This window comes from Thunnus thynnus, chromosome 3 (genome assembly GCF_963924715.1).
Source record: "Thunnus thynnus chromosome 3, fThuThy2.1, whole genome shotgun sequence".
Lineage (NCBI taxonomy): Eukaryota > Metazoa > Chordata > Actinopteri > Scombriformes > Scombridae > Thunnus > Thunnus thynnus.
In genome coordinates this window covers 37,786,776-37,808,696 of record NC_089519.1, presented here as the reverse complement: position 1 = coordinate 37,808,696, position 21,921 = coordinate 37,786,776, and the positions used below count along the sequence as shown (strand labels likewise).

The 21,921-nt window shown below is 39.9% G+C and overlaps 1 protein-coding gene across 3 annotated transcripts in view; it reads right to left on the bottom strand.

Moving 5' to 3' along the window:
• Nucleotides 1–20,194, bottom strand: part of ttbk1a (tau tubulin kinase 1a) — a 54,556-nt gene extending 34,362 nt beyond the window's left edge. Inside the window, exons 1-6 of one of the 3 annotated variants that reach the window (XM_067585725.1) lie at nt 20,056–20,194; nt 9,435–9,593; nt 6,443–6,590; nt 6,257–6,330; nt 4,841–4,981; nt 2,712–2,816 (exon numbers count right to left, since the gene is read on the bottom strand). In XM_067585725.1, the coding sequence (XP_067441826.1) occupies nt 2,712–2,816; nt 4,841–4,981; nt 6,257–6,330; nt 6,443–6,590; nt 9,435–9,542 (576 nt within the window). In that variant the 5' untranslated portion in view covers nt 9,543–9,593; nt 20,056–20,194. Of the gene's footprint in view, nt 1–2,711; nt 2,817–4,840; nt 4,982–6,256; nt 6,331–6,442; nt 6,591–9,434; nt 9,594–17,203; nt 17,720–20,055 lie in introns of those variants that run through there. The other 2 variants (XM_067585726.1, XM_067585727.1) reach the window with 2 other exon arrangements.
• Nucleotides 20,195–21,921: the final 1,727 nt, after the last annotated feature.

Genomic DNA, 21,921 nt, shown 5'->3' with positions numbered 1-21,921 from the left:
GACTGAGGCCTGAAGTCACACATGGATGAAGATGATGAAGAGCAAAACAGGAAATCAGATGACGTCAGACTGCTGTTCCTGTTTCCTGTTTCCAGCTGCGAACCGGGACAGTTTTTTGAAAAGTGTAACTACGATCATCCCCTAACCTTTAACCCCGTGGTTATTATCATTGCCATGACGACAAACGTGGTCTAACTTTAAGGAAGTAGTAACTTTAACCTGCCACCTTAACAAAGTGATCATTTTAACCCAAACCATCCAGATTAGAGTCACATGATCAAACCACAGAGTTTAATGTGGAGTTCCTTTTTAAATGCTGAAAATATTCTGAACATATTTTTTTTGTTGAAATCTTCAGTCACCAGCTGTTTTAGGACATTAATGATTAATTTTTTAACATGAAACTATATATTTGTGACTCATATATTTTTTAAATGACATCTTCAGTATGAACTAAAGAGCTCTGAGCTGAGAGACGCAGACAGAGTAGAGAGTCTGAACGTATCCAGAGACTGATTTTGTTGATTTTTTGGTGTTTTCATGAGAATTGTTGACAATAAGACAAATAGAGTCAAAGCAGAACTTCCAGTTTCTGTCCCACAAGTAAGAAAACTTCATTAAATATCTCATTAACATGGATCAGAACCTTTCTCTACAGTGTATCACTTCACATGTTTAGATAAAAACCTAAAAATCTAATATCATTGTTTATTCAATATTTAGTCCGAGAGGTTTTCAGGCTAAAAGTTACGGCTGGACAGAGTGAGTGGAGCTGCGGCAGTGGCGGCGGCGGCGAGTTCAGACGTATCTAATAACAGCAGGACAGACAGACGTCTTTACACAGCTCAGATTACAGCAGGAGGTCACGGTGACGTACGAACCTGCACCGAAAATAACATTTAACTTTGTTAAAATCAAAAGGTTCAAATGTCTGACAGCAGCTGCCGTAGCGGCGCCGAGATAAACTCCAGAAACACGCTAGACAGGAAGTGATGTCATGACTTCAGCTCTATATAGAATAACGCCATGCAAAGTAAATACTCCTCCATCATCATCATCATCATCATCATCTGCTGCTGCTTAGATAACCTGATCATGTGACCTGAGTCAGCTGCTGTTAGAGGACTTCCTGTTTGATCAGAGCTGATGTCACGCTGTGAGAGAGAGAGAGAGAGAGAGGATGGAGGGATGGTGAGAGGAGGAAGAGAAGAAGAGGAGCAGAGCGCGGGGGAGTGGTAGAAGAGGAAGAGCGAGCTGAAGCTGACTCAGCTGGAGAGAGAAGCAGAGGATGATGGGAAGAGGAGAAAGAGAGAGAGAGAGAGAGCCTGAGGTCTCTCGCCCACTGACGCATGTAACAGCATCAAATATTCATCTGAGTGCTGCAACAGAAGCAACACTACTGCAGGAGGAGGAGGAGGAGGAGGAGGAGGAGGAAGAGGAGAGGAAGAGGAGAGGAAATGAGAAAGAGGAGGAGGAAGAAGAAGAGGAGAGAAGATGAGGAAGATGAAGAAGAAGAGGAGAGGAAATGAGGAAGATAAGGAGGAAGAGGAGAGGAAATGAGGAAGATGACAGTAATTGGAAGCGGCTCACTGATCTAAAAATAGCTCCGGGTTAAATCTGAGAGACAGAAAATGAATGAGAGGAAGGAGAAGAGAGATGCAGCAGCTCAGAGTCAAACTACGAAGACCAGCAGACTTTGGTTACTGATTATTGATTATTGATTATTGATTATTGATTAACATCCAATAAAAAACATCTGGAGACACTCTGGACTTCATCAAAAACTCCATCACGCAGTTTCAGGATCTGCTGCTCTGTGATCAATGACTAATATCAGGTTGTGTAATGTATCTGATCAATCCTTGAGACTTATTATTGATCAGTTTGTACACACACACACGCGCACACACACACACACACACACACACACACACACACACGCAGGCCTGTAACAGACAGGAGGAACCACTCAGACTCATCTATTGAACTAATGTGCTGCAATGCAGCAAACACGCCCAGTCTGCCGTCAGCCGTTTATTACTCAGTTTGGGATTTTAAGCAGTTTAAAGGAAGCAAGAAGAAATATAAACAGAGGCGACAAAAACAACCCGAATAAAACAAAAACAAATATTTTCATGTTATAACCAGAACAACATCCTGTTTAACAAGATATTTTCAAGTTATAACATATTTCTTTCTTGTTATCACCATGTAACAAATTATACTGTTTAAATAAAAAAAATGTCATTATATCCTGGAACTTATTTTTTATTATTTACTTTTACTTTTGTTGCACAGAATAAATGTATCCTTTAAATTAGATGTGGTCATGTGACGTGTTGGTATGTCAGTATAACAAGAAACATTCATATTTTGTATAAATGAGTTTAATGATTAAAAAGAAGACAGAATGTATGGAAGCTCGTTCCTGACAAAAAAACAGACAGGAAGCATCCTGGTGGCAGGTTTGGTCTTCCATACAGGTAACATGAAAAACATGACCACACTCTGGACGAATTTTAGAACATCAGCTGTTGCTCTGATGTGACAAAATAATCTTCAACAATCTCAGTTGAAAGCTCTGGAAAAATAATGGACCTTGAGTTATGATTATTTTGACCTGTCGCTGTAGCTTTCTACAGCTTACTTTCAGAAAACAGACCTGATGACGTTGTGATGTCGAGAGACAGGTTGTTGATAAAGTTTCTTACCGGTCGGACCTCCCCGGTGGTGTTGGTGTACTGCCGCGCCAGACCGAAGTCCAGCATGTAGCACTTCCTGTAGGTGGAGGGAAGCCGGCCCATCGCAAAGTTCGACTGCAGGAACAAAACAGAAACACATCAGAGTTCAGAGGACATATGGATACAGTTGTGAGGTATTTGTACTTTACTTGAGTATTTCCATGTGATGCTACTTTCTACATTTCAGAGGGAAATATTGTACTTTCTACTCCACTACATTTATTTGACAGCTTTAGTTACTTTTCAGATGCAGATTTGACACAATGGATAATATAACAAGCTTTTAAAATACAACACATTGTTAAAGATGAAACCAGTGGTTTCCAACCTTTTTGGCTTTTGACGTCTTACAAAAATCAGTGTGTAGTCGGGGTCACATTTCACATGTCTATGAGTTGTTAACAGCTCCACCAAATAGTGATTTTTCCCTCTAAACTTCTCACATGCTTTCATTTCAATAAATGTTCAAATGATCCAATATTTCAGCAAAAATCAAAGATTAGAGAAAAAGTCCAAAAACTGAAAACAGATTTGTGTATCAGAACTTTGTTTTTTCTTCTTTCCTCTCCCATTAATCATCTCACCACCCCTCAGATTTATCTGCTGACCCTTTGGAGGGGCCCGACCCCTAGGTTGGGAACCACTGGACTAAACTAGCTAACTGTATATAAAGTAGTGTAAACTAGCTCCACCTCCAGCAGCTACAACAGTAACATGCTGCTCTAACACTGATGCTTCACTATTAATAATCTAATGATGTCATATATAATAATATATCAGTCAGAGGGACCAAACCACTACTTTTACTGCAATACTTTAACTACATCAAGCTCATAATACTTATGTACTTTTACTGTTGTAGGATTTTTCATGCAGGACTTTTACTTGTAATGGAGTATTTTTACATTGCTTTATTAGTACTTTTACTGCAGTAAAGGATCTGAGTACTTCTACTGCTAATTAAACCAGTAACTGAAGAGTAAAAGATGTTTCAGATAAGACAATGAATGACCTGAATTCATCCGAACAGAGTAAACTGTGTTGATGAATCCTGATCCAGACTGAACTGAGTCTGATGAAGTTTATGAGCACGAAGCTCCGAGTCTCAGACCCGCTGGTTAGTTATTCGTCACTCTGACCTTCATCATCAGTGTCTGTGTCTGTCCTCCAGCTTTTGTTCCTGTTCTGCTCATTAACATGCAAATCTATTCAACACTGTGCTCCAAATTCCTCTTAACCTCCCCTGTCCTCGCTGTCATTGGCTTGTTTTTCTGTTTACAACGCGGAGAATGTTTAACATTCATGTAAAATCCTGCAGACGTGCTGAAAGTCTTTCAAAGATTAAAAAAAAACACAACACCTGAAGATGAACAGCATTAATAAAATTAAAACTTTCCCATTTTTACAAAAATCGCTCTCAATCATCTTTAATCCTGATAATTTGGTTTTAAATGTATAAAAATGGACTGAAAAACACTGAATAATGTCTGATTGTAAACATTTTTCTTTATATCAAAGGCAATATTTATACAGCAAACTATTTAAATCTTGTTTAAAATGTTTTGGCTTTATAAAAAGCAATAAAGCAGCATATGGTCATTTTCAGAATTTCATTGGCTATTCGAAGTGCCAGTCCACGGCAGAATCTGTTCCTATTGGCTCAGGCAGGAAGAGGGGCAGGCACTACTGTAGGCTGTGAACAGGATATGGAAGCTCCTATTGGGTCAAGTGAGGTGTCAATCAAAACACCAGAGTGCAGCCGCCATTTTATACCAAGATGTGGCTAATATTTGCATACTAACGTAAGTTATGAGCCAGCTAATTTGAAATGATGTAACAGCTGGATATTTATTGATGCAATAATGTGTTTTGGACTAAATATTTTGGACCTTTGCCAATGTAACAAGACCGTTTTTGTCGGAGTAATAACAAAAAATGTGTCTCATTATGAACAAAAATTCAAACTTCATCTTATTTCAGCTTATACCTATAAAATTATTTATGTTTTAGGGCTCACAGTCACACCAGCATTTATAACAGAAACATTTTGAAATTAAATCAATTCAAACATTCAACACATTCAACAGTTTTCATCGTACCGGTTTGATGTCGCGGTGCAGGAAGCCCACTGAGTGGATGGCTTCGATGGACTCCAGGATCTGCTTCCCGAGCCGCAGGGTGGTGCTCATGGTGAAGGTTCCTCTGGGCTGACTCCTCCGCAGGTCGGCCAGGTTTCGACCCTGCAACCACCACACGAGGACGATCGTTCAGTTAATCAATACACAGACGCTTTCAAACAAGCTGCTAGAAAGATGAAACACATTACAGAAGCTTTCATTGTGCAGGACAGAAACACGAGTCCCACAAGTCTTTTTCCATAAGTGCACCATCAAACCTCAACCAAAAAACAGAAAACACAGAAAGAGAAATGCTGCAAGTCCACAGAAAACAATAGAAGTTTAATCCAGGTGGCTTCATTTACACCTGATATTAACATCTGATCTGTATCTGGATTCATTATCTACATAACAACATCCAATTAATGTGTCTTTGCATTTAAAGCTGGTATTAAAATGCGTTCTTGTTTTCTAAGTTGTTCCCGCATTGTGATCAGATCTAAATATGCAAATGAGCTGGGCGGAACTGGCGAAAAAAATCATCGGGATCGACTCTGGACGACTCACCGGAAGCCAGAATAAACAGTCCGGTGCTGCATCTCAAATCACGTACTTCTGTACTTACACTTAACATTTTGAGTGCAGAAGTGCGTTCACACCGAGAAGTATGGGGAAATGCACTGTGAGAACTAGGTTGGTGCACTCAAAACGGTCAAAAAGTTGAGTGTGGAACTATGGACGCTTCTCGCCCTCAATGGTCGCCATCTTGGCTACGTAGTGGAAGGGGAGGGACCACTTTTCAAACAGGAAATGGCGGCTGAGTACGTTGTAACTACAGTGAACATCACCACATTATAAACATGTAAGTTATACATGTGTTTTTAGCACTAAGCACCACTATACTGATGTCGTTTATAAGCCATCAGTACATTTTTTGGATTAATTTAGCAGTCTGTAATGATTTGATAACACAAATGCTAATGCTAGCTAATGCTAATTTGCGATCGTAATTTCCGGTAAGTGCACAACGGCTGCATTTGATTTGTGACAACACTACCCTGTCAAAATTTGTGCACTACGCCAGTAATATATAGTGCACACAGTGTACTACATGAAAGCTCAGGTGTTTCTATCACTTTCCTTAGAAACTTTTATTGTTTTATAACTCATTTCTGTGTTTTTGGATGTTGTGTTTTCTCATGTTGCAGTGTTTTTCTTCCCGAATGCTGCACATGTCGTCAGAGTGTTTTCTCTGTTTTCATTCGTTATCTAAGCTGCAGCATGTTGAGCTCTCAGTGTCGCTGTGCAAAAAAAAGCTAAAAAATTAATTATTAAAAAAAAATGTCATCAGTGTTGAAGTTAATCTGGCCTGAATTCACCTCCTGCACCATGACTCACCTGAAGCTGCATGACCACGTAGTTGAATTTGTCGTTTCTCCCGCAGCCGATAAACTTACAGACGTGGTTTTTACCTGCAGAAGAAAAAGAGACAAAAGAGCGGGAGAGTTTTATTTATTTGCACAAGTAACAAATATGATGTCAACTGCTAATAACAAGCCCGGCAGACTAAAAGCAGAGTCTCACCCTGCAGCTTCTTCAGCACCGCCACCTCCATCTTCAGCACCTGTTTGGGCTGCTGGGCCGACTCCACCTTCAGCGCCACGTTCTCCCGCGTCAGCAGGTCCAAGGCCTCGTAGATCTCCCCGAACCCGCCTCCACCGATCTTCTTCAGCTGCGACAGAGAAGGAAGAACCGACTCAGACACAACCGACAGTAATTACTACTGATTATCTGTTTACTCTTTAAATCAATTTGCTCGTAATGACAGAATCAATAAAATCAGCCCAGAATGTGACTACATGTGTTACCGCTTTGTGATAACTCGTCCTTTATAAAAGCTTTATAAGCATCAATTAAAAAGATGTTTAGTTTTCATCAAAAACAAGTCGTGAACACAAGCAAACAGTTGCTTTTATTTCCACATCCAGCAGTTACGGAGCAACATTATCATTCATGTGGAGTCGTGTTTCTGTCCACCTGGTGAATGTGAGTCCAATATTCACTCTCTTTTAGCTCTGTTTTTACTCTCTACCAACTCCTGAGGGAAATATCTGGCTCTTTAGCTGCTAAATGCTCCACTATGTTCACCAGATGGTCTACAGCTAACTGAGCAGGTAGTGTACAGCAGCTTTTTAGAGCTTTATCTCTGAAAACGACGCTATGAGACGCTGAGAGTGAACCAGAGCAGTAAAGTTGCAGCCGGACAGATAAACAATGAGCTGAAACTCACTATAAAGCTCCGTAAAGCCGAGAGGAGCTGCAGAGTCACTGATGATTCTCTGTAGGTTCATCACTACGAGCCACAACCAACACATTACACACTGACATTATTACTATAAAAATGCTGATTATAGTCGCTTTAAGGTTAATTAAAGGGGCTGCAGAAGATAAATAAGGAGTTTTTAACTGGAAATCATGCAAAGATATTCCAGTAGAGCCCCAGAATATAAATACTTTAAGGTTACAGTAAATGCATGATGTCCTCATAACTATAGAAAGACTTGTGTGTGTTGAAGCTCAATGGGGACAGTAAATTGATCAGTGAAGTGCAAACAGCCTGCAGGCTCCACACTGCGACCTGATTGGCTGAGACAGAAACTGCATTACGCAACTTATTACTTCAGAAAAAGAAGAAGAAGCTCAAAGAACCACAGATGTGATTTTACTTGTATTAACCCTTTAACTGTCATCATCTATCCAGCAGTCAGTCAACTTTATTTATTACATTAAGATCAGGTGGTGGTGCAGTTATTAACATGCACTCATAACAGTAACAGAAGCCTGCAGACACAACTCAGGGCTGAAAAATATCGTCAGCTCCTTCTTTATTTACAGATAATTCTCCTACGATTTATTGACTTTAAAGGTTTGTTGTTTTATTGTAGGTGGTTTTAGTGTCGGTGCATCATAATGTAGCTATTTATGGGACATTTTTTGTGTTGCATTAATATGGAAAACATGATCATGATTTGTTATTTGCTAGATATACTTTTATATAAACAAAGAAAATAACATAATTTCACATCATTCTTTCAACAGCGTCCATGAGACAGATGTGACATTTAAATATCAACGGAGATGGATTTTCTTATCAGCAGCTTGAGAGGAAACTTGATGATTTGGAGGATTTTGAGACACTCGGCAGGACTGTGAAGTAAACGTGTGAACGATGTGTTCACATGGACTCAACTGAATGTGTGAACTCTCACTAAGATGAGACGTCTGTCATTCATCCTCATTCTCTCTCTCAAACCGAGTCTCAGCTTAATCACAGGAAAAAAGAGTCAGTTTCAACCAGATACAGCTTTCTGTGTGAAAATGAATTTAAAATATTAAATTAAAGCTGTAAGCAGCGTTGGTCGGGACCTCGCACTCTGGCAATAACACAAAAACACAGAAAAATACTCATATATTTGAATGGAGAGTGTGAGCAAACCCACACCTTTTTGAACATTTACTGCTTCCACATAGTTTTAGATACAAACTTCATTTGAACTTTAAATGAGTCACGAGACTTTGACCTACAAATCTTGAATTTACATGTTTTCTATCTTTTATTGTTTTTGAGATATTAGAGTGTGAGTTTTAAAGTCTTTTCTTGCTCCTCCTGTGGTTTTATAATGAGTGTGTATTGCGGAATGTTTCACAGCACTGAGGGAGTGACATCACCAGGAGCAGTTGGAGAGGAGGATTTTAGAGTACGCTTCTTGTGAAATCTCCTCATAAATCCCATGACTTTGGCCAAATCTAACATTAATAATTATTGAAAGTGGTCAGACTTATAGTTTAGACGTCAGAAGCTTCTGTTTGACACAAAGTTCATGCCCATAGATTGCCTCCCCATTGGTTTACATTGTAAGGGTGATGTGGCACTGCAACTTTCAGGGCTTATAAAATCCAAACCGTTCAAGTTATTACAAAATTTTAAAAAAAAATTTTCAGCACAGTGTCATAAGTCACCTATTAAAGTTTGAAGCCGATACCATTAACGCTCTCGGAGGAGATAGCGTTTGTTCGGGGGCCAAAATTATTATTATTTTGAAAGGCTAATTGCAGACTTCCTGTTGGATTTAGGTCAGGGGTGTCAGAATATGATTTGTAGGTTTTGATGAGATGAATAATTGAGTTTTGGTTTGATCTCTCTACGACATTCCTACGGGCCGTGGCGGCCATTTTAGTTACATAGGTGGCGCTATAGAGCACATTATGGCACTTTGAGTGTTAATTTTTACATTTTATCAAATATTTCACCAGACCTGATGTGTGTGCCAAATTTGGTGAGTTTTTGAGCATGTTTAGGGGGTCAAATTAAGGGTTTAAGTGGCGTAATAATAAAGAAACAAACAAACAAACACATGTAAAACAATAGGGTCCTCGTCCTTAGGCTGTAAAACAGTAGTCCTCTGCCTTTTGGGCTCGGTCCCTAATAAAATCCCTGCGCTGAGGAGTGTACAGTGATTTTGTCCTCTGTCATGATTCCTGCTCTCATCGGCTCCTCAGTTTCCTCCTGACTCACCACTTTCCATCGGTCTTTGACCATGCAGTTTGGCGGCAGGATGTCGGCCTGCTCGGACGTCCCGTTCATGTTGGCGTTGTCCTGGAGGCCGGGGACTAGGCACTGCATCTGCCAGCCAGACAGAACACGAGCAGCTCCCAACTTAAACGAGCCATTTATCTGAAGGGGGGGAGCACAAGAGAGGAGGGGGGGGGGGGGGGGGAGGAAGAACAGAAGAGTCAGTCCATTTCAAACATCATGCTGGTTCTGGGAGGCTCCCAGTCGACCCTCAGCCCTGTGCAGAGTAACAACAGGCATTAGAGATGGCTGGTTGCCATTACAAGCCATTCTTCAGCTGGATCAGGCTACAGGCCAGTGGGGGGGAGGGGGGGAGGGTTGGGGTGGAGGGAGGGGGAGGAGGGGTGTGATGGTATTTGCAGTAACTGGAGCAAATATCATGTCTGCAGAGGAAGCAGCTGAACTCTGAGGTCTCATCCTGACTGCAGCTGCGACGGCCCGACAGCCGCCGTGGACACGACCGAATCATCAGAGATCGAAACAGGCCAGATTCTACCGAACCACCTGAACTAACAACCATCACCATGGCAACGGAGCTTGTCCCAACACCACCACACCGAGGTCTCAGGGGGGGACTCGCACTGAAACACTGGGGCTGAATTAACAACCTCTTTTTAGTTAAAGTTGAACTATAACTGTTAAACTGTTCAGTGAGAAGAGCTGAATAACACTGAGTATCAACATCTGTCATGTATTTTGTCAATTTTAATTTTTCTTATTTGGACAAAGTTCAACTTTTTGTGGGAGAAACATGTCTATATTTCTATCTATGAATATATTTCGGTATCAGCACTAGTTTTAGAACACTTTAAACGATACTGAGCCCTCCCACTCATCTTTAAAGGTGCAATATATGACATTCAGCCCCACTAGATGTCACACTAACACCAACATCTCAGACCAAAACAAATTTTTTTTACTCAGTAAAGTTTAAAAAAAAAAAAAGACAGTTCAGAGATGATCAAATGCTGAGCGACTACATTAACTATTTCTGCCTCAAATGTTTTCAGAAACATATTTTAGTGAACTGTTTTGCTATAATTTGAGAAGGTCGGTGACGTAGCCGCCATGTTGGAAACGGACAACGCGGAGGGACTCACATGCACTAACATGCACGCTCACATGCACTAACATGCATGCGCGGCCGGACCGGCTTCCAAAAAAGAAAGAACAGATGAAGTTCAGATAACAAGTGTGACTTCATTCTCTGCTCAGGACACCATTACTTCACTATATCTGTACATAGCTAATAGTTGTTTGCTGACATCCAGTGAGGCTGAATGTTGTTTATTGCAAAAACAACAGTACTGGTTGTCACTAAAATGATTTAAAACTATCTCCTACATCTGTGATAAAATATGCTCAAGTGAAGGTTTGCTTTGGCGTTAAGGTTTAATGAAACAAAGCGTCAGCTAAGCTAGCATAGCTGACTTTAACCATGACCTTGATCTTTCCCAGCCTTTAAACAGGAAGTTTTAGTTGCCTAAACATGAAAAACCTGCTGTGGTATGTGTCTTTGTCCTCCTGATATGGGGGTGTAGATCACAAAAAGCTCCACAACTTTGACAGTTATTTTATATTTTCTAAATATTTTTAGCAGGTTACACTATCTTAGAATGACAAGACTGTGTTTCTTTGTACGCAAATATAATGATAATAAAGTTTAATTGAATTGAGAGCAGTTACAAGAAGGTTTTGTCATTTATTGGCTACTTTGCCCTGAACTGAGCCTGACAGGTACAGCACACTCCCATTTGGTACGCTGTTCCAGAGAAGTTCCATAAATCAGATGTTTAGATGGTTGAGTTTAAGCAAAATAAGCTGTTAGAAATAGTTTTCAGAGATTTAAGTTGTTGGAACTTTGTGGGGATAGAAAAGCTGTGAGTGAGCTCTTCCTGAGAAGACAAAATCAGGGGAAAAAAACCCTTTCAGGCATTTGGAAAATTGTTTTTTAAGTTCAAAGTTTGACTTGATTTGACCTTGTGAGTAGCAGCATGTGAAAACCCTGGTTTGTCAGACGGTTTACTTTAATTGTGATCTTTCCTGAACCTTTAACAGGAAGTTTTACTTATTTAATCGTGGAAATAAACCTGCTACTGCGTCTCTCTGTCCTCCCGATGGGGGCGCTAGATCAGAAATGACTCATTTGGGATATTCTGGGAAGCAGTGATTTATGTTCGAGGACTGTTCAGCTAAACAGCGAGATATGCAGTTGAATGTTGGACTTTTTGCCCTGATTTCAGCCTGTCAGGTGATACTCACTCCCATTTAAAGAACTGCTCTGAACAAACTCCATAAAATAAATGTTTAGCTGGTTGAGCTTTGGCAGAAGGTGAATGTTTGATTTGTTCTGAACTTGATTATTTCATGATTATTGCTCAAATTTGCAAGTGTTTTTCTGATTTGACCTTTTTGTGGGTAAAATTGCAAGTTCTTATGAAATAATGAGGGGATTTATTGAATTTGGGGTAATTATTGTGCTGGTAAAGTAATAAAATCCTGGAGGAGCTGATGAGTCTGAACTAGACAACATGTATCCGGTGCTTAAACAGTTGATATGTCTTATTGGAGGATGTGGTCGAGCTGTTGAGACACTGAGACACTAACATCACTCTGACTGCCGCCGTCTGGAGCTATGGTCACCTGAAACCACCCGTCACATTAGCGCTCTCCGTGTCGACCCGGCCTGAACTCTGCTTTTATCTCGCCTGGTCTGATGCAACACACCTGCCATGAATGGTTATCAGTTTTCAGTGGATTCGTGGAGGAATTTGTAGGTTCAAAGTGATGCATGTCAGTCCCCAAACCATGCTGTTTCTGCATGCAATGCCACGGGCCGTCATCAGTGCATGCAGAGCTCAGGCGGACTGCAGATATACTGGAGAGTGTCCGCTGTGTTTCCAGTCAGACCAGCTCTGACAGAGGACTGGACAGACTGGGAAGGAGGGGAGGAGTCTTCTCTGCATCTGCAGTGATACAGCAGCAGCAGCAGCATCATCATCATCATCATCATCAGCTGCAAAGTGACCAGCAGCTGGCGGACTGTAACACCGGAGATGTAGTGAAACGTGCTGCAGGCGTCAACTCGCTGCTGAGCCGCCAATCACTGCGGAGGGGCGGGGCCACAGAGTTTCCCTCCATAAACAGTCACCAACAACAAAGTTTAGCATATTATACATTAACTGTGTTTGGTCGAGTTTTATAGTGTAGTACAGGACAACCAATGAGAAGCTGTGCAGTTATTTTACAATTAAACTGACACAGAAACTTCACTAATCAGGTTTTAAGTGTCTTTTAATAGAAACTTAAATTTTTGACAACCTTAATATGATTAATTTAGATCTGATCAGAACTGCTATAAAACCATAAAATGCTGATATAATACAGTATAATATATTGTAGTATACTTCAGTATAGTTAGCATAGAATAGCTTAGCATAGCACAGATGGTATAATATAACAGGTTATAGCACAATATAGCATTTGTACACCAGTATAGCAAAATATAGTATTAGTATAATTTGGTTTAATTATATCATATGGTGATCGTATTGTATGGTGCAGCATAGTATTATGTATAGTATGTTTGGCATGGCACCACATCATATTTTATAGTATAATATGTTATAGTATTGCATAGTATGATATAATATGTACAGTATGTATTGTATGGTAGTATAGTAGTGTTGTATAGCATCACATCATCATATTTTATAGTGTAGTACATTATAGTATAGTATAGTATTTAATAACTTTATTTTTATTGCATCTTTAAATATGGGCTAATATAGTATCAGTACAGTACAGTATTGTGTAATATAGTATTTTCCCACTGTACCATATTATAGGATAGTATAGTATTATCTAGTAGTAAAGAATCATAGCATAGTATACTATAATATGGTATTTGTAAACAGTGGTTAATATAGTATTAAAAGTAACGTATGACATGGTATAATGTTGTATAGTAGCACAACATATCTTATAGTATCGTATGTATAGTGGTCCTGTATTATATCATATTGTATCATATGATATTGCTTAGTTTAGAGTAATTTAATATTATAAAGTATAGTATAGTACAGTATTGTATCTTATAACATGGTATCATTTACGTAGTATTTCACTGTTATCATGTAATATCATACACAGCACCACATTCTGTATGGTACCTTATTACATTATTGTTTCATGTTGAGTTGTATTAGACTGTATAATATTGTACTTTATTGTTTAGCATGTCTTCATATTATAATATATAATATCTTATTGTAGATTATTGTATAGTTTGGTATCTTTTAGTATTATATTCTATTTGTATAATTCATTATTGTACAATATTGTATCGTATATCATTTTGTACTATTTCATATCTTAAAACATGGTTTGATAGTCACAGTGATGAAATAGATGATGTATAGAATAAGTGTGAAACAGGGAGACGTTCTGTGGTCCTGCAGCAGTGATTCTGGTCTGTTAAAGCGTCTCAGCAGCTGATCAGAGTGAAACAACCTGTCAGACAGTTTCTCTACCTTCAAACCTCAGTCTGCTCTTCTTCTTCTCTTCTTCACCAATAAATCTACTAATCTGTTACTGGTAAGGGGGGAGGGGGGGAGGGGTGCTCTGCCAGAAGCCGGGTTTTTTTTGCATCATTCCACTTTTGATCTGATGAAGTCAGTCAGAGCTCACCATAGTTCTGAGCTCCCGGAAAACCTGACGGCTTACAACAAATCCTGAGCGGGACAAAACCCTTCCTGTTCCTGTGTTAGCCTACAAGCCAAAACAGAGGGCACAGTTAACCAGGAGACCACTGCAGCCGTCCGACCTGTGCACGCAGGCCCAAACAGTGACATCAGTGGGGGGGGGGGGGGGGGGCGGAGCATGGAGGGACACGCCTTCATACACCTTCAGATCCTCAGACAGCAATTATAATCATCTAACCTGAATAAGACCAAACTTATTCACCTTCACACGAGACGTCAGCGTCACCAAAACACCTTCAGCCGTCACTTTACTGCAGAGCGACAAACACCTTGAATAACATTTATTGAAGACATTCCTGCTCCGCGGTACGTTTAAGGTTTAAATAAATTAAATAATTCAAACATGATGCATAAAGAAAGCAACATTTCTCACCACTTTTTGATGAAACAAAGTGAAACTGGCTCATTGTGTGAAGCTGATGTACAAAATATTAACAAAACAAACGTTTCCAGTCCCAGCAGCGCCCCCTGGAGGCTGAAAGACGTCACAAAACAAACATAAATGAAAAGTTTGTCCTGAGGAAGGCGCTGAAGGAAAAATATATATATATGTATATCCTTTTTATGTAAACATTTACCGTCATAATTAAATGTTTAAGGGCTAATAATTAGCTTCTTGTCTTTATAAACCAAATTAGTTGTTTTTCATTGTGACATGAATTTTAAATACCACATTTAAATCAAATCAGCGAGTATTGCGTTTCAGCGTCCAGCAGAGAGCAGCATCGAGCTGCCGATATTAAATACAGAGCGATGTCACTACAGCTTGATCCCATCGGGCGCATCGTGCACCGTGCTCCGGCTGCGACGCGGCTGCTGGAGCTGATCATGGCCGCTCTAAGACGGCGCTTGTGATCCCACCGGACGCGCCGCAGCGTGTTTCAGAAACGTCCCAGAAGCGCCCCGTCTATTTTTTTGACGGAAACCACGTCAAGCTGCGCAGAGCAGATCGAGCCGGACAGGAAGTCAGACACAGAAACAGCATAGAGCGTCTGTAATTGTTTTGCTGTAATTACTGTAGTAGCAGTGCAACTGAATTTAAAAGGTGGATGGCTTCTGAAACGCTCTCGGTGGAGGAGTAGGACGCCGTGTTGCAGCGTAGACGCGCCTGGTGGGATCCTGGCGTTAGTTTTCATGAGGAGGCACGAAAGAGTCTTTTCGTTTTTCAACTGTCCAATTGCAGAGATTAGTGTCGCTGTTGGCAGCCATGACAGAAAGACTTTCACATTAAAACAGTTTCCTGTGGGCCAGCCGGCTGCGGGGACACGATGGTTACTGTATAGTCAGTCGTAGTTTCTTGCGCAGCTGTCCGTCATGGCTGCCATCAGCTTGTGTCAATGCTGATAAGCTCCGCCCTCTGGCCCCCGTAGCCAAAGCATGATTGGACAGCTGAGTCTCCATCTTAAAAAAAATCAATTCATTCAGCAAAAATGTACATAATTATCCTTTAAATATGTTTTTTTGTTTTTCACGTTGTTCTTGTGTTTGATTTGTTTTTATCTTTGCATTTTAAATCTTCCATACAGCCGCGGATGACGTCCTCCAGACAAACTTTACATTAATGTAACATCTAATGAATATTTCTTGGCCTGTAAACGTTTGTTGAGAATGAGCCAAATGTTATTTATACAAGCGAATATCTCTGAATGCTTAATAAACATTAACGTCCGAACCGTTTTAACCGACTGAGCTGAAGTGTTTTTGGTGATCAGACGTCAGACGGTGAAGCAGAATAAACATCAGTACAGTTTTATAAACGTTAGCTTGTGATCAGACGGCTTCTCTGAACAGACGCTGCTGCAGAAACAGAGTCTGAACAGAGATTCATCAGGACTCATCAAGCTACCGTCTGTTTAATAAATACCAGAGATCATACATGTAACCGCACAGCGTCACACTCTGCCATCACCTTAGAGGAAAAAACAGGATATGGATTAGAAGTAACCAGTAAACAGTGCTGATAGATCTTATAGATTATAGATTTCATCCATCTTTTAACTACATTCATATTGTTTTTCATTAACATACATGCATGACAGGCCTGTTAGCTCGGAGCATTTTTGCTAACAATAAAAAGAATAAACGATCTTATCTGATGATTAGAAGTTGCAATATTAAAAATAAGTAAATGGTGACAACAAATAATCAACGCATAAATCATCATATAAATAATTATTGGATAAACAAATACTGTGTCAAATTAATATAAAAATGAAATGAAGCTAAAACAAAGTAAACTATTCTTGTTTTTTGATGGTTTGTGAACATGTGATCGTTCATTATTTGCTGTCATGATTTTGGCACTAATGTTCCTCCGTACCTGCACATCTACATGCTTCACCTTCACCTTCACTCTCATCGTATCATCGCTGCTCTGGAATCAATATTTGATTAATTTTTGTGCCATGAAAGCAAACTGAGCTGAATGAACGGTGAGGATGAACCCCCCCACACCCACCCCCACCCCCACCCTCCTGACTCTCTCTGCATCACTCATATTGAATCTCTCCTCTCTGCAGTGCACAGTCATGGGTCCCATGTGCGCATGCGCAACATCACATCCTGCTGATCAATAAATCTGGCCCGGACTGACCCGAGTTATCAATTAAATATCAGTTACAGGGTAACAAACCGGATCAGGTCTGGTCTAAAGTAACACTGGTTCTGATCAGATGCGTCTGATGCGGATCAATTAATTCACTTCCGTTCACGCATCACTGCGGAACACACACACACACACACACACACACACACACACACACACACACACACACCCACTGACGGCTCTCTGAGTCCGGGCCGGAACCGGAGCTGGGCCTGAGCCGAGCAAGAGCCGGGCCGGAGCCGAGTCGGGTCGGGTCGGGTCGGGTCTGGTCGGATCGGGTCGGGTCTGGTCTGGAGTGGTGTGGTCGGATCTGGTCGGGTTTGGTCGGGTCTGGTCGGGCCTACCTGGCGCACCGTCCGCTCCTTTTCCGCCTTTTGGGAATCTTCATCTGGGACTTTATTTTGGCACAAAACGTCCTGGTCCAGAAAACCCACCGTTCCTCTGAAGGGGGGCCGGGGTTTGGGCCTCTGATCCCGCAGGACTAAACCACCATCTATAGTCCCAAACGGGGTCCGTCCTCAGACCGCTGCGGGACCGGGACGCAAAGAGTCCCAAAAAAAAAAGAAAGAAAGAAAAAAAAAAAAAAAAAAAAAAAAAAAGACACAAAAACCAGGTTTTTATTCCTTTAGTCCAGGACCGCTGCTGTCCAGGTCCGGGTCCTCCTCGGTCCTCGGTCCTCGGTCCTCCTCCTCCTCCTGCAGATGAGGAGGATGCGGATGCGGACTGATCCTCCTCCTGCTGGACCGGATCCGGGACTTAAACCTGATCCCGCTGCCCCGGGCCGGCGGACAGAGGCGGGCTGTGGGTGTCAGTTCTCCGGATCCAGCCTGTTTGTCCGCACTGCAGCTCTGCCCCCCGCCCCCCCACCAGCGTCAAACCCCCCCTCACTGACACCACCACAACATCCGGCAGCACTTCAAAATAAAACTTCACCAGCAGAGCGCTTTTACTTTGATTTGATATTTTTACTGTTAGAATTAAATATCAGTTTACAGCCTGTTTGTTTTTATTATTACTTCTATAAACTTGACTTTAAATAACGCACCACATATCCAGCTGCTGACAAATATATTTTTGTTGATATTGTTCAATTAAAAAAACACAATAAGTTAAAGGAATTTTCACTTGTGTTTGTCGTGTTTAATTTCTTTACTGTTACTATTAAATATTATTATTTCACTTCCTGTTTTGATGAAAGTGTCCTAACTTTAAGGAAGTAGTAACTTTTAACTTTAACCCACCACATGTTTCTCTGAACCGCAGTCACATCAGAAAACATGATTGTTTAACAGGGACGTGGTGGTTCTGGAGTGCAGGTTCAAACCACAGAGAAACAAAAACCATCAACATCAAACTGCAATCAGCTCGTCTGACAGGATGTGTTCATGTTCTGCAGTAAATCCCAGCGTCAGCAGAAAAGTCTCAGTTTGATCCTCAAAGAGGAGAAACACCCAGTTCAACAGTGAAGTAGAGGTCACTGCCAGGCATGGAGGAAGTACTGAGATCTTATTCTGAAGTAAAAGTAGAAATATCACGATATAAAAATACTTCATTACAAGTAAAAGTACTCATTATGTAAAATGGCCCCAATCTGTGTTATATTTATTATATCATCTAAAAACACAGATACAGATTCATGTTTCAGTCTGTGTGTCTACAACACTGAACCAAAGTAGATTTCATGTGTTTTTTTAAACATTGATGAACAGAAAAATACTTTTTTTTTCCATCAGTAATTGTAAAATAAATGTAGTGAAGTAAAAAGTACAATATTTTCCTCTGAGATGTGACAGAGTGGAAGTATAAAGTAGCATAATATAGAAACAGAATTAAAAGTAATGTGCAAATACTTCAAAGTTGTAATTAAATGCAGTACTTGAGTAAATGTACTTTGTTATTTTCCACTGCTTCTTTTTAAACAGAGAAAAGAATAACTAAGTACATTTACTCAAGTACTGCACTTGAATACAGTTTCAAAGTACTTGTACTTTACATGAATATCCCCAGTTTATGGTACTTTTTACTTCTACTCCGTGACAGTTATTTGATTTCAGGAGTTACCTTGTAGATTAATTATTTACAGACTGCACACACTGCAACAATCTGCATCTTTTGCAGTGTGTGCGATGGATCTTTTTCTTATTATTGAGTCCTAAAAGTCAGTTTGGTGCCATAATGTCAGTTGTGATAACGTGTGTGTGAAGTATCCAGACGTTCACTGCAAGCTTTTCCTCCAGTGTTGCTGCAACTAACCATCATTCTCACATCAATTAATCTGCCAATTATTTTCTCAATTAATCGTTTGATTTATAAAATGTTAAAAGAAACTGACTGTGATAAAATGGCATTCACTGTTTCAGAAACAATGATTTGATCTTTAAAATAGTTAATTTTCTGCTGATTTAATCGATTAATCGTTGCAGCTCCAGCTGCAAACATAAAATAATATAAAGCAGCCGATGTTGCGCTTTAGCAGTTTTATCAGGGATAATACTATATGTTATATGAGTGGATCAGCTTTTACTTAATAAAGAAATATTGATAGAAGAATTTTATTTTCCCTTTTAGGACATAATTACTTTATTTCAGAAGGTTAAAATATTCCGCGCTGTGTTTTCCCTCACTGAGCTTTTTTAAAAACATTTTTTTTACATTAATTGATTTATTTTTTATTTAGGCTTTTGTTTTATTTTATTATATGTATTTTGAAAATACCGACCGGATGTTATGACTTGACGTCATTATTTCCGCTTTAACGGTGACTCTCCTCCTTTATTACCGGACAGCAGCAGCTGGGTGAGGCAGGCGGCGCTGTTCAGTCCCACCCTCTAACCAGCACCTGAACGCCTCATCATCCCGTTCAATACCGACAGGCCTGATCTACTGTTGTTCTAATGTTGTTCTAATGTTGTTCTAATGTTGTTCTAACGTTGTTCCAACGTTGCCACAACGTTTCAGACCAACATCCGCCTCCGAGCAGCCGCACCCGGTTTACCGGAGCCGAAAACGACCGAATAAATCAGATCGACTGTGTCTCCTGATCCGACATCCTGCCTGTGGCCTCGGACACACACACACACACACACACACACACACACACACACACACACACACACACACACACACACACACACACACACACACACACACACACCGTTGTTGTCTCGATCAGCTGTTGTTGTTGTTTGTTTCTTACCTGGACGCTGTTTTCCGTCCGGACGACAGAGAGCCGAGCAGGATGCCTCCCTCCGCTCCATCCTCATCCTCTCAGCATCAGCACCACACTCTTCCTCAGCGCCTCCATGTTGAGGCTGCAGCTGCGCAGCCGCAGAGCGCCCCCTGCCGGCCCGGAGCCCCCCCACGGGCTGCAGTGACGTCACAGCACGGCAATAAAACGTTCACGTCAGAAAAGTTAGTTTCTACTGTATGACTTTAAGGATCTAAGTTTAATATTTAAACCTAAAAACACATCACATCATGAAGTAAAAGTATCAAGATATTAAAAATACTCGGTTACAAGTAAAAGTCCTGCAAAAAGTACACAAGTAGTAATGTTTCAGCAGTAAAAGTACTTAGAGATTCACTCCAAACATGTTTTAAGATGTTAAAATTCGTTAAAATTCTTAAAACATCGTCTCCTCCTTCCCCACCATTCATCTGTAAATCTGTAAATATGTTTAATTTCTGCAGTTTTCCTGCTGGACACCAGATGTTCCTCCTTCACTGTAAAGTCTCACTGTTTGAGTTCTGGAGGCTTCACTGGTGTCGGTTGAATACTGGACCCTGATTGGCTCCAAACTAGTTGTGATGTCATAAATCCTGCAGGTGCGTCCACGTGTTAAACTGAGATTTAAACTTTCCTCCTTCAGCGGATTAATTAAAACAAAAACTCTGCACAGAGAAGAAGAATTAAAGTATCGCAGTAAAAGTACTGCAGTATTTATTTATTTTACAGGTTTTTTTGAGTAATTTGCAGGTTTTTAAAGGTTCAGTTTTAGAACATTTAACAGAAGGAAGATGATGATTAATAATAATAATAACAGAAGGAAGATGATGATTAATAATAATAATAAACAGAAAAAGTGTTGAGTTGGTTTAATGTGTAAAAGTTCTTAATAAATTAGACTCTTTAACTGACAGAAACAGTTTCATTGTGTAATTTTATGTGTAAAACAGTATTTTAGTTTTTTCAACACTGCTGCTGTAACTTTTAACGTTTCTTTGAAAGCTTTGTGTGATTTTCTCATTATAGTTTTAAAGAAACAACCGACTAATATGTTCATATATAGTCTGACACAAAAACTACACACTGAAAACTGTTTAATGTCAGTTAAAGAATTATTAAGAAGTGCACTTACAGTACATCTTCTCTGTAAAATGTCCTAAAAATTAATCATTAAATACCTGAAAATTTCCAGGATATTAGTATAAAATTAAAGGACCTGTAAAATAATACGTTACACAGTACACAAACATGAAAGTATCTGCAGTAAAAGTACACAAGTATTATTATTATTATTATCAGCTTCATGTACTTAAAGTATCAGCAGTAGAATATAAAGTATAAATACTAAAATACCTGTAAATTGTACTTTAATAAATGTTCTTACTGAGTTTATTTGGAACTGTGTTTGTTTCCACTATTAAAGTTCATAAATATACAACCTGCCGTCATGACTCAAGGTCCACTTACTGGCTTGTTCTGGAGCTTTTGACCAGATGTTCAAACAGAACATTTCACAACTAATTAAAATAAAAAATGAATAAATGATTAGTCATAGATTGGAATCAGAGAGAATCCAGTGAAAGATGAAATATTGTGGTTCTGCTTTAAGTTAAATTAAAATGTTGAATGTAGAACAGCTGCAGTAACATCTGGACACCAGCAGGAGGCGACAAACATCTGCGTCTCATTGACGTGTTGCTGTTTATTTTCATCTGTATCCTTGTTTTTAATCTGCAGTTATTAACAACTTTTAGTTTTTAATTGATATTTATTGTTTGTGATCCTACTTCTTACATATTATTATTATTATTTTGTTTTTCCATCCTCTCATTTAAA